General features: G+C 50.6%; 1 protein-coding gene across 3 annotated transcripts in view; it reads left to right on the top strand.

Moving 5' to 3' along the window:
* Positions 1 to 11,556, top strand: part of LOC137309207 (arf-GAP with GTPase, ANK repeat and PH domain-containing protein 3-like) — an 862,346-nt gene extending 850,790 nt beyond the window's left edge. For all 3 annotated transcript variants that reach the window (XM_067977476.1, XM_067977484.1, XM_067977468.1), the window contains exons 15-16: positions 4,768 to 5,023; positions 7,908 to 11,556. In XM_067977476.1, the coding sequence (XP_067833577.1) occupies positions 4,768 to 5,023; positions 7,908 to 8,123 (472 nt within the window). In that variant the 3' untranslated portion in view covers positions 8,124 to 11,556. The remainder of the gene's footprint in view (positions 1 to 4,767; positions 5,024 to 7,907) is intronic.
* The last annotated feature ends 938 nt before the right edge of the window (positions 11,557 to 12,494 follow it).

The raw sequence follows: 12,494 nt of genomic DNA, 5'->3' as shown, positions 1-12,494 counted from the left end.
ACAGTGTATACAACACAACACAGAGAACATTGGGACAGAGTGTATACAACACAACACTGGGAACATTGGGACAGAGTGTATACAACACAACACAGGGAACATTGGGACACAGTGTATACAACACAACACAGAGAACATTGGGACACAGTGTATACAACACAACACAGAGAACATTGGGACAGAGTGTATACAACACAACACAGAGAACATTGGGACACAGTGTATACAACACAACACAGAGAACATTGGGACAGTGTATACAACACAACACAGAGAACATTGGGACACAGTGTATACAACACAACACAGAGAACATTGGGACAGAGTGTATACAACACAACACAGAGAACATTGGGACACAGTGTATACAACACAACACAGGGAGCATTGGGACACAGTGTACACAACACAACACAGGGAACATTGGGACAGAGTGTATACAACACAACACAGAGAACATTGGGACACAGTGTATACAACACAACACAGGGAACATTGGGACACAGTGTATACAACACAACACAGAGAACATTGGGACACAGTGTACACAACACAACACTGGGAACATTGGGACACAGTGTATACAACACAACACTGGGAACATTGGGACACAGTGTATACAACACAACACTGGGAACATTGGGACACAGTGTATACAATACAACACTGGGAACATTGGGACACAGTGTATACAACACAACACAGGGAACATTGGGACACAGTGTATACAACACAACACAGAGAAGTGCTCCTATTCCTGAGTGGAATCTGTAGCCACCTGTCCCTGGTGGATGGATGTGCCTGAACTCTGCTTGTGGATGTGTTGGGGACAGAGCTCCTGGCAGCCGTGGTTCACTCAAACAACTCACCAAAATCACGGATACTGCTCATGGTTCTCATTTGCTGTTTATGGGATCTTGCTGTGCAGGCATTGGCTGCCGCATTTGCCTACAAAGCAACAGTGACTGCAATTCAAAAGTACTTAGCTGGGAAGTGCGTTGAGACATCCTGAGGCTTTGAAAGGCCCTGTATAAATGAGGCTCTTTCTTTCTCACTGTCCTTGTTTCACAGTCTCAGCTCGTTCTTTCTCAAAACTCCTCAGCATCCTCAATCCTCCCTTCCTCCTACCATCTGCATGATGCAAAACACAAGCTTGGTGCCACCTAACATCTGTTTCCTCATTTACTCGGCCTGTGGGTGACGCTGGCAGGACAGCATTTGTTGTCCATCCCTAGTTACCCTGAGGCCATAGGGAATCAATGACGTGAGGGACTGGGGTCAGGTGTGGGCCCAGACCGGGTCAGGGCGGCAGGTTCCCTTCCCTGAAGGACATTAGTGACTCAGTTGGGTTTTTAATGACAATCCGGCAGTTTTCAGGGCCATTTTTCCTGGTGCCAGCCCAGGAATTACCAGATTTATTCAATTCACTTTCACAACCTGCCTGGGTGGATTTGAACTCACTATCTCTGGGGATCTAGTCCAGGACCGGAGCCACTAGGGCTGCTCTTTCCAACCTCAGTGGTGTCCCTGCACCATCGGCCTGGCCCTCCTCAGTAAAGTTAGTATCAATAATCTGGCAAACTGTGCCCCGAAAGGGTTAATTATCTAATGACGTTGATAAGCGAGAGGGTGGTCTCAGAGGGGCTGTGCGTTGTTAGCCAGTATCAGGCCAAGCAGCTGTCACTCACTCATTCAGACACCAGCACAACAGCCCGGTCTCTGTCAGCCCTTATCAGTCCATGCAGACAGGCCAGAGGTTAGCTGTGCACTGAGCATGCTCCTGGAAGCCGGTTATTCAGTGGTATTGATTTTATTTTTTGTACAGATCCCGATGGATAAGAGTTATGAAGCAAAATGGATTTATTTTTTGTGAAAAGTGACTTGACAGTGTGCGTGTATTATTCAGGCCGATCGATTCTCTGCTCCCTGGGGTGGGTTAAATCATGGCTGTACTGGCGGGGGGAGCCATTGTTAGCGGCACGTCAAACACGTGGAGACAACAGCCTGATGGAATTGGAAGCTGCTGATAAAACGCGCTCATTGCTGCTTTGTTAATGTGATTGCTCGGATCACACAGCTTCGCTCCGCATACATCACTGACCTTTACAAACCACCCAAAGTTTAACTCTTCTCCATCTCTCTCTCTGTCTCAAACATTGGGAGCAAACAGAAGCCGGCCAATACTGGATCAGTTGGAGGGAAAGCCGATAACTTGAACAAAGAGTTTGTCCATAGGACACTTCCCATTTCAGGCACCCTGTGGCAGCATCAAACACTCCCAGGGCAGGTACAGGGTAAGATACAGAGTAAAGCTCCCTCTACACTGTCCCATCAAACACTCCCAGGGCAGGTACAGCACGGGTTAGATACAGAGTCAAACTCCCTCGACACTGTCCCATCAAACACTCCCAGGGCAGGTACAGCACGGGTTAGATACAGAGTCAAACTCCCTCGACACTGTCCCATCAAACACTCCCAGGGCAGGTACAGGGTTAGATACAGAGTAAAGCTCCCTCTACACTGTCCCATCAAACACTCCCAGGGCAGGTACAGGGTTAGATACAGAGTAAAGCTCCCTCTACACTGTCCCATCAAGCACTCCCAGGGCAGGTACAGGGTTAGATACAGAGTAAAGCTCCCTCTACACTGTCCCATCAAACACTCCCAGGGCAGGTACAGGGTTAGATGCAGAGTAAAGCTCCCTCTACACTGTCCCATCAAACACTCCCAGGGCAGGTACAGGGTTAGATACAGAGTAAAGCTCCCTCTACACTGTCCCATCAAACACTCACAGGGCAGGTACAGCACGGGTTAGATACAGAGTAAAGCTCCCTCTACACTGGCCCATCAAACATTCCCAGGGCAGGTACAGCACGAGTTAGATACAGAGTAAAGCTCCCTCTACACTGTCCCATCAAACACTCCCAGGGCAGGTACAGCACAGGTTAGATACAGAGTAAAGCTCCCTCTACACTGTCCCATCAAACACTCACAGGGCAGGTACAGGGTTAGATACAGAGTAAAGCTCCCTCTACACTGTCCCATCAAACACTCCCAGGGCAGGTACAGGGTTAGATACAGAGTAAAGCTCCCTCTACACTGTCCCATTAAACACTCCCAGGGCAGGTACAGCACGGGTTAGATACAGAGTAAAGCTCCCTCTACACTGTCCCATCAAACACTCCCAGGGCAGGTACAGGGTTAGATACAGAGTAAAGCTCCTTCGACACTGTCCCATCAAACACTCCCAGGGCAGGTACAGGGTTAGATATAGAGTAAAGCTCCCTCTACACTGTCCCATCAAACACTCCCAGGGCAGGTACAGGGTTAGATACAGAGTAAAGCTCCCTCTACACTGTCCCATCAAACACTCCCAGGGCAGGTACAGGGTTAGATGCAGAGTAAAGCTCCCTCTACACTGTCCCATCAAACACTCCCAGGGCAGGTACAGCACGGGTTAGATATAGAGTAAAGCTCCCTCTACACTGTCCCATCAAACACTCCCAGGGCAGGTACAGCACGGGTTAGATATAGAGTAAAGCTCCCTCTACACTGTCCCATCAAACACTCCCAGGGCAGGTACAGCACAGGTTAGATACAGAGTAAAGCTCCCTCTACACTGTCCCATTAAACACTCCCAGGGCAGGTACAGCACAGGTTAGATACAGAGTAAAGCTCCCTCTACACTGTCCCATCAAACACTCCCAGGGCAGGTACAGGGTTAGATACAGAGTAAAGCTCCCTCTACACTGTCCCATCAAACACTCCCAGGGCAGGTACAGGGTTAGATATAGAGTAAAGCTCCCTCTACACTGTCCCATCAAACACTCCCAGGGCAGGTACAGCACGGGTTAGATACAGAGTAAAGCTCCCTCTACACCGTCCCATCAAACACTCCCAGGGCAGGTACAGCACGGGTTAGATATAGAGTAAAGCTCCCTCTACACTGTCCCATCAAACACTCCCAGGGCAGGTACAGCACGGGTTAGATATAGAGTAAAGCTCCCTCTACACTGTCCCATCAAACACTCCCAGGGCAGGTACAGCACGGGTTAGATACAGAGTAAAGCTCCCTCTACACCGTCCCATCAAACACTCCCAGGGCAGGTACAGCACGGGTTAGATATAGAGTAAAGCTCCCTCTACACTGTCCCATCAAACACTCCCAGGGCAGGTACAGGGTTAGATACAGAGTAAAGCTCCCTCTACACCGTCCCATCAAACACTCCCAGGGCAGGTACAGCACGGGTTAGATTCAGAGTAGAGCTCCCTCACCCCTCCTAATATTCCCATCTTTGGCTTGGCGTCCATTTATTTCTTTACACCTGTAAGGTGCCTCGAGAAGTTTTACTGTGTTAAGGACTGTGTATAAATGTGACTTCCTCTTCTTGTTGTGATGAAGTACCTGTGATATTTTTTAGCAAAATGTTGTTGTTGTTGTAAATCTCCTCTTACCCTTATCTGCACAATGGAAATAGTCCCAGCATCTAAAGTCTCTCCTTATATCTATAGTTTCCCATCCCTGGCATCATCCTGGGGAATCTACGCTGTTTATATGACTTAATATCCTTTCTATAATGGGGGACCAAAATGGCCTACAGTGCTCCAACTGTGTCCAAACCATTGGCTGGTCCAAATGAATAGATGTGTTTCTGGAGTACGAAGGGATTGAGGGTTGTGCTCAGGTTGCGGGGGGGGGGGTCAGGTTAATATATGCTCCTGGGCCTGTACCTGATGCCTTGTGTTCTATCTCGATCGTCCTTGTAGAGAGGAGAAGGAGCGCTGGATCAGAGCGAAGTACGAGCAAAAGCTGCTGCTGGCGTCCCTTCCCCAGTCCGACATCCCCCTGGGGCAGCAGTTACTCCGGGCTGTGGTAGAGGATGACCTGCGACTCGTCGCCCTGCTCCTGGCCCATGGGACCAAAGAAGAGGTGAACGAGACGTATGGGGATGGAGACGGCAGGACCGCTCTGCACCTGTCCTGTGCCATGGCTAATGTCGTCATCACTCAGCTCCTCATATGGGTAAGAGACGGACCATATCAATGTGCACCTGCAGCAGCACACTCAGACTTCATGTGCTCACACTCAGGCACACTTGCACATCCCACAGCCTCCTGCACGTACACCTCCCACACCCTGCACGGACATAGGAACAGGAAGAGGCCACACAGCACCTCGAGCCTCTTCTGCCATTCTATTAGGTCATGGCTGATCTGTAACCTCAACTCCATTTACCTGCCTTTGCCCCCTGTCCCCCGATACCAGATGGGGTCTGACCAATGCACTGTATGACTGAAGCAACACTTCCGCACTTTTATATTCCAAACAACTTTGTGGCCCGCTCATACCTCACGCACATTTATACTGCACACGAGCAGTCCATTCACAGTCCACGCACAGCTATACTACATCTGAATAAACCATCCCTGCGTTTATAAAGCGGAGAAAATGCCCCAAGTGCTTCTCTGTCCCTCCCTCTCTCTTTTATTCTTCCTTTGCTATACCCCTCTCCCTCATTCCCTCTCTGTTTCACCCTTCCCTCTCCCTTACTCTCTCTTTCACCCTCCCTCTCTGCCTCTCTCTCCCTCTCTGCCTCTCTGTCTCACTCTCCCTCTCTGCCTCACTCTCCCTCTCTGTCTCTCTCTCACTCTCTGTCTCTGTCTCTCTCTCCCTCTCTGCCTCACTCTCCCTCTCTGTCTCTCTCTCCCTCTCTGTCTCTCTCTCCCTCTCTGCCTCTCTCTCCCTCTCTGCCTCTCTCTCTGCCTCTCTCTCCCTCTCTGTCTCACTCTCCCTCTCTGTCTCACTCTCCCTCTCTGCCTCACTCTCCCTCTCTGTCTCTCTCTCCCTCTCTGTCTCTCTCTCCCTCTCTGCCTCTCTCTCCCTCTCTGCCTCTCTCTCTCTCTCTCTCCCTCTCTGCCTCTCTCTCTCCCTCTCTGTCTCTCTCTCCCTCTCTGTCTCACTCTCCCTCTCTGTCTCACTCTCCCTCTCTGCCTCACTCTCCCTCTCTGTCTTTCTCTCCCTCTCTGTCTCTCTCTCCCTCTCTGCCTCTCTCTCCCTCTCTGCCTCTCTCTCCCTCTCTGCCTCTCTCTCCCTCTCTATCTCTCTCTCCCTCTCTCCCTCTCTGCCTCTCTCTCTCCCTCTCTGTCTCACTCTCCCTCTCTGCCTCTCTCTCCCTCTCTGTCTCTCTCTCCCTCTCTGCCTCTCACTCTCCCTCTCTGTCTAACTCTCCCTCTCTGCCTCTCCCTCTCTGTCTCTCTCCCTCTCTGCCTCTCTCTCTCCCTCTCTGTCTAACTCTCCCTCTCTGTCTCTCTCTCCCTCTCTGTCTCACTCTCCCTCTCTGCCTCTCTCTCTCTCTCCCTCTCTGTCTCTCTCTCCCTCTCTGTCTAACTCTCCCTCTCTGCCTCTCTCTCTCCCTCTCTGTCTAACTCTCCCTCTCTGCCTCTCTCTCCCTCTCTGCCTCTCTCTCCCTCTCTGTCTCTCTCTCCCTCTCTGCCTCTCTCTCTCCCTCTCTGTCTCTCTCTGCCTCTCTCTCTCCCTCTCTGTCTAACTCTCCCTCTCTGCCTCTCTCTCTCCCTCTCTGTCTAACTCTCCCTCTCTGTCTCTCTCTCCCTCTCTGCCTCTCTCTCTCCCTCTCTGTCTCATTCTCCCTCTCTGCCTCTCTCTCTCCCTCTCTGTCTAACTCTCCCTCTCTGCCTCTCTCTCTCCCTCTCTGTCTAACTCTCCCTCTCTGCCTCTCTCTCTCCCTCTCTGTCTCTCTCTCCCTCTCTGCCTCTCTCTCTCCCTCTCTGTCTCTCTCTCCCTCTCTGCCTCTCTCTCTCCCTCTCTGTCTAACTCTCCCTCTCTGCCTCTCTCTCTCCCTCTCTGTCTAACTCTCCCTCTCTGCCTCTCTCTCTCCCTCTCTGTCTAACTCTCCCCCTCTCTCTCCCTTTCTGTCTCTCTCTCCCTCTCTGCCTCTCTCTCTCCCTCTCTGTCTCTCTCTCCCTCTCTGCCTCTCTCTCTCCCTCTCTGTCTCTCTCTCCCTCTCTGTCTCCCTCTCCCTCTCCCTCTCTCTCTCCCTCTCTGTCTCTCTCTCCCTCTCTGCCTCTCTCTCTCCCTCTCTGTCTGTCTCTCTCTCTCCCTCTCTGTCTCCCTCTCCCTCTCCCTCTCTCTCTCCCTCTCTGTCTCTCTCTCTCCCTCTCTGTCTCTCTCTCCCTCTCTGTCTCCCTCTCCCTCTCCCTCTCTCTCTCCCTCTCTGTCTCTCTCTCCCTCTCTGTCTCCCTCTCCCTCTCCCTCTCTCTCTCCCTCTCTGTCTCTCTCTCCCTCTCTGCCTCTCTCTCTCCCTCTCTGTCTCTCTCTCCCTCTCTGTCTCCCTCTCCCTCTCCCTCTCTCTCTCCCTCTCTGTCTCTCTCTCTCCCTCTCTGTCTCTCTCTCTCCCTCTCTGCCTCTCTCTCTCCCTCTCTGTCTCTCTCTCCCTCTCTGTCTCCCTCTCCCTCTCCCTCTCTCTCTCCCTCTCTGTCTCCCTCTCCCTCTCCCTCTCTCTCTCCCTCTCTGTCTCTCTCTCCCTCTCTGTCTCCCTCTCCCTCTCCCTCTCTCTCTCCCTCTCTGTCTCTCTCTCCCTCTCTGCCTCTCTCTCTCCCTCTCTGTCTCTCTCTCCCTCTCTGTCTCCCTCTCCCTCTCCCTCTCTCTCTCTGTCTCTCTCTCCCTCTCTGCCTCTCTCTCTCCCTCTCTGTCTAACTCTCCCTCTCTGTCTCACTCTCCCTATCTGCCTCTCTCTCCCTCTCTGTCTCACTCTCCCTCTCCAGTCTCATGCTGTTCCCCTCTGATTGTCCGAGTGTTGATTTATCTGCACTGACTCTGTCCTCTTACACCTGCCCCCTGGTGCGTGAATGTTTCCAGTGAGTGATGCCCGTTCCTGTTGCTCTTACAGTACGGAGTGGATGTGAAGAGCCGAGACGCTCGGGGACTGACACCGTTGGCGTATGCTCGTCGGGCTGGGAGTCAGGAATGTATTGAGATCCTGACACAGCACGGCTGTCCCAGCGACAACTTCATCCCCATCCCAACCCCGAATCTGTCCCGAAGAAACACCAACGTCAACAACAACGCACAATCGGAGCTGAATCGAAGTGCCAGCGTCATCTAACGTACCGACACTCGGTGAACACTGGTCCCAGACGTACTCTGTGTCTCTGTACTCTTATGTCCTCTCCCCTCGGCTCCACCCTTCTATCAAACAGCAGATGACAGACGCTTCTGCTACTGACCGAATGTTGGGGAGTGTCTGTTTGGTCTTATTATGTGGTCTGGTGCAAAGATGCCCCAAACCTGCAATCCCAATGGACTCCAGGTGGCCAGGGTGGAACTGATACTGAGTTAATCGTGACTGGGCACGGAGTGCAGGACTGGGACACGACACCTCTCTGTCACCTGCCAATATAAAAGGCAGCATCATGTCCATGAAAAGCAGCTACACTGACAGGCAGTGTAGAGTTCACTCACAAAACCCCCACATGTCAAACTGAGCACTGCGTGGTATCAGCGAAATGATAGAAAGTAACAGTGTCCAAGAGAGCAAGGCTGGGCAGGGCAAGGTATGAGTGTGTGAGATATACACTAGTGATACAGGACCCGTGTAATACACTGGGGGAGAGTGTGAGTTATACACTAGTGATACAGGACCCGTGTAATACACTGGGGGAGAGTGTGTGATATACACTAGTGATACAGGACCCGTGTAATACACTGGGGGAGAGTGTGAGTTATACACTAGTGATACAGGACCCGTGTAATACACTGGGGGAGAGTGTGAGTTATACACTAGTGATACAGGACCCGTGTAATACACTGGGGGAGAGTGTGAGTTATACACTAGTGATACAGGACCCGTGTAAAACACTGGGGGAGAGTGTGAGTTATACACTAGTGATACAGGACCCGTGCAATACACTGGGGGAGAGTGTGAGATATACACAAGTGATACAGGACCCGTGTAATACACTGGGGGAGAGTGTGAGTTATACACTAGTGATACAGGACCCATGTAATACACTGGGGGAGAGTGTGAGTTATACACTAGTGATACAGGACCGGTGTAATACACTGGGGGAGAGTGTGAGTTATACACTAGTGATACAGGACCCGTGTAATACACTGGGGCAAGTGTGAGATATACACTAGTGATACAGGACCCGTGTAATACACTGGGGGAAGAGTGTGAGTTATACACTAGTGATACAGGACCCATGTAATACACTGGGGGAAGAGTGTGAGTTGTACACTAGTGATACAGGACCAGTGTAATATTACGCGAGTGGTGGATGCCCTTTGATGTATGTGATAGTGTGAGTGTGAGTTGTACACTAGTGGTGCATGCCTTGTGTAATGTGTGTGATAGTGTGTGTGTTAGTGTGAGTGTGAGTTGTGCACTACTGGTGAATGACCTGTGTAGTGTGTGTTAGTGTGTGAGTTGTACACTAGTGGTGGATGCCCTGTGTGATGTGTGTGTTAGTGTGAGTGTGATTTGTACACTATTGGTGGATGCCCTGTGTGTTGTATGTGTTTTTGTGAGTGTCAGTTGTACACTAGTGGTGGATGCCCTGTGTGTTGTGTGTTAGTGTGAGTGTGAGTTGTACACTAGTGGTGGATGCCCTGTGTGTTGTGTGTTAGTGTGAGTGTGAGTTGTACACTAGTGGTGGATGCCCTGTGTGTTGTGTGTTAGTGTGAGTGTGAGTTGTACACTAGTGGTGGATGCCCTGTGTGTTGTGTGTTAGTGTGAGAGTGAGTTGTACACTAGTGGATGCCCTGTGTGTTGTGTGTGAGTGTGAGTTGTACACTAGTGGTGGATGTCCTGTGTGTTGTGTGTGAGTGTGAGTTGTACACTAGTGGTGGATGTCCTGTGTGTTGTGTGTGAGTGTGAGTTGTACACTAGTGGTGGATGTCCTGCGTGTTGTGTGTGAGTGTGAGTTGTACACTAGTGGTCGATGCCCTGTGTGTTGTGTGTGAGTGTGAGTTGTACACTAGTGGTCGATGCCCTGTGTGTTGTGTGTGAGTGTGAGTTGTACACTAGTGGTCGATGCCCTGTGTGTTGTGTGTGAGTGTGAGTTGTACACTAGTGGTCGATGCCCTGTGTGTTGTGTGTGTCAGTGCGAGTGTGCCGATCCATCACTCCTATTGCTCTCTCTAGCCATTGGACTGAAGCCTACTGTTTGCTCTGGGCTTTTACTGCAGTTTCTTTGCCTGTGCTGTGCCTCAGGCAGTATTAATGTCACATCCTTTCCCCTGACGAGGGAACTCGCTCCTCCCACTTATGCTTTAATCCAGGGCCCAGAGTGATGGGAAGAAAATCTCTGTCCTGTACTTGGCTGTGAGGGAGTGGAGCTGCTTCAGATCCGTCCATCAGCCGCAGAATCAGCAGTCTGCACCGCGAACCCGTTCCCAGTCCCATAGCCTGGTGTGGGTGAAATAGGAGTGAGTGAGTGAGTGCAGGGTGAACGGTGTGAGTACTGGAGAGAGCCATTTGTCCCAACACTGTCCATATAATCACAGGCCATCAGGGCTTCACTTAACAGAGCAGACACACTGGTCACAGAAAGGATTGATCAGAGGAGGGATTCGAACTGTGGCCTGGAGAGGTCGGCAGGAGCTGGTCAAGCAGGTGAGGTCCCGAAGGAAATCGGCTGGGAGATCACACTGTGGGTATAACCCCCACCCTCACCCTCTGTATATATGGGTTCTGTCGAGTGCTGGCTCACTGGGCTGTTGTTCCTTGTGAAAGGTTCACCAGGTACACGCAGCAATAAGCGGGGAAAGCAGATTTTTATTTTAAAGAATTTTGCTGCCCTGATTAGATTTCATACTGTCCAGTTGAAGGCAAGCAGGTGCCAGGCCCGTTGGAGTGGTCAGTGGTCAGAGATCAGTGGTCAGAGATCAGCGATTAGAGTTCAACGGTCAGAGATCAGCGGTCAGAGATCAGCGATTAGAGTTCAACGGTCAGAGATCAGCGATTAGAGTTCAACAGTCAGAGATCAGCGATGAGAGTTCAGCGGTCAGAGATCAGCGATGAGAGTTCAGCGGTCAGAGATCAGCGATCAGAGATCAGCAGTCAGAGATCAGCAATTAGAGATCAGCGGTCAGAGATCAGCGATCAGAGGTCAGAGGTCAGAGATAAGCGCTAACAGGTTATCAGATGTTCTTCAAGCAGAAGATGAGACTGCCCGGGCTGTCTTTTAGTTGCCATGGCGACAGTGCACTGTTTACTGAATCTGGTTGTCACTGGTACGGTACAAATATCTAAACAAGGTCATTCAACAATTCCAATAATATTTACTGTGCAATCGTGATCGGGGGTTCAGGATAAAAATACAATAAAAGTAACAGTGAGATCTCTCCACTCCCCCCCTCCCCTCCCACAGGTGAATCCTGGATCACCAGGATTGGGCAGAAAGGAGCCTCAGGCCTGGGCCCCTATCCATAAACCTTTCACTGTGACATGGTGATGCCAGGGTACGTGTTCTAAGATGGTACGATGAGACGTTGGGATGAATTGCACATCCTCGTTAAACCTACAGTGCTCAGGTTACAGTCCATGACTTCATTCATGCTGTATGGTCACTGAGCTGGATCAGACATTGTCCATGTGATCTGTGTAAACTGTGGTACGTGTATATGTGCCTGTACGTACATACGTGTGTGCGTGTGTGTGAGTACGAGTGTGTGTGTAAGAGCGGGAGTGTGTGTCTGTGTGTGTGTGTGAGTGGGAGTGTGTGTGTCAATGGGAGTGTGTGAGTGGGTGTGTGTGTGCATGAGTGGGAATGTGTGAGTGGGAGTGGGAATGTGTGAGTGGGAGTGTATGTCTATACGTTTGTGTGTGTGTGGGAATGTAGAATCATAGAAAATAGGAGCAAGATTAGGCCATTCAGCCCTTCGGGCCTGCTCCGCCATTCAAAATGATTGTGGCTGATCGTCTAACTCAGTACCCTGTTCCCGTTTTTTCCCCATATCCCTTGATCCCTTTAGCATTAAGAAATATATCTATCTCCTTCTTGAATACATCTAATGACTTGGCCTCCACTGCCTTCTGTGGTAGAGAATTCCACAGGTTCACCACCCTCTGAGTGAAGAAATTTCTCCCCATCTCGGTTCTAAATGGCATACCCCGTATCCTGAGACTGTGACCCCTGGTTCTGGAATCCCCAGCCATTGGGAACATCCTCCCTGCATCTAGTCTGTCTAGTCCTGTTAGAATTTTATATGTTTTGATGAGATCACCTCTCATTCTTCTAAACTCTAGTGAATATAGGCCTAGTCGACCCAATCTCTCCTCATACGTCAGTCCTGCCATCCCAGGAATCAGTCTGGTAAACCTTCGTTGCACTCCCTCCATGGCAAGGACATCCTTCCTCAGATAAGGAGACCAAAACTGCACACAATACTCCAGATATGGTCTCACCAAGGCCCTGTATAACTGCAGTAAGACATCCCTGCTCCTGTACTCAAATCCTCTTGCAATGAAGGC

This window comes from Heptranchias perlo, chromosome 3 (genome assembly GCF_035084215.1).
Source record: "Heptranchias perlo isolate sHepPer1 chromosome 3, sHepPer1.hap1, whole genome shotgun sequence".
Lineage (NCBI taxonomy): Eukaryota > Metazoa > Chordata > Chondrichthyes > Hexanchiformes > Hexanchidae > Heptranchias > Heptranchias perlo.
Note: the sequence above shows the minus strand (reverse complement) of the source record. Positions and strands in the feature narration are given on the sequence as shown.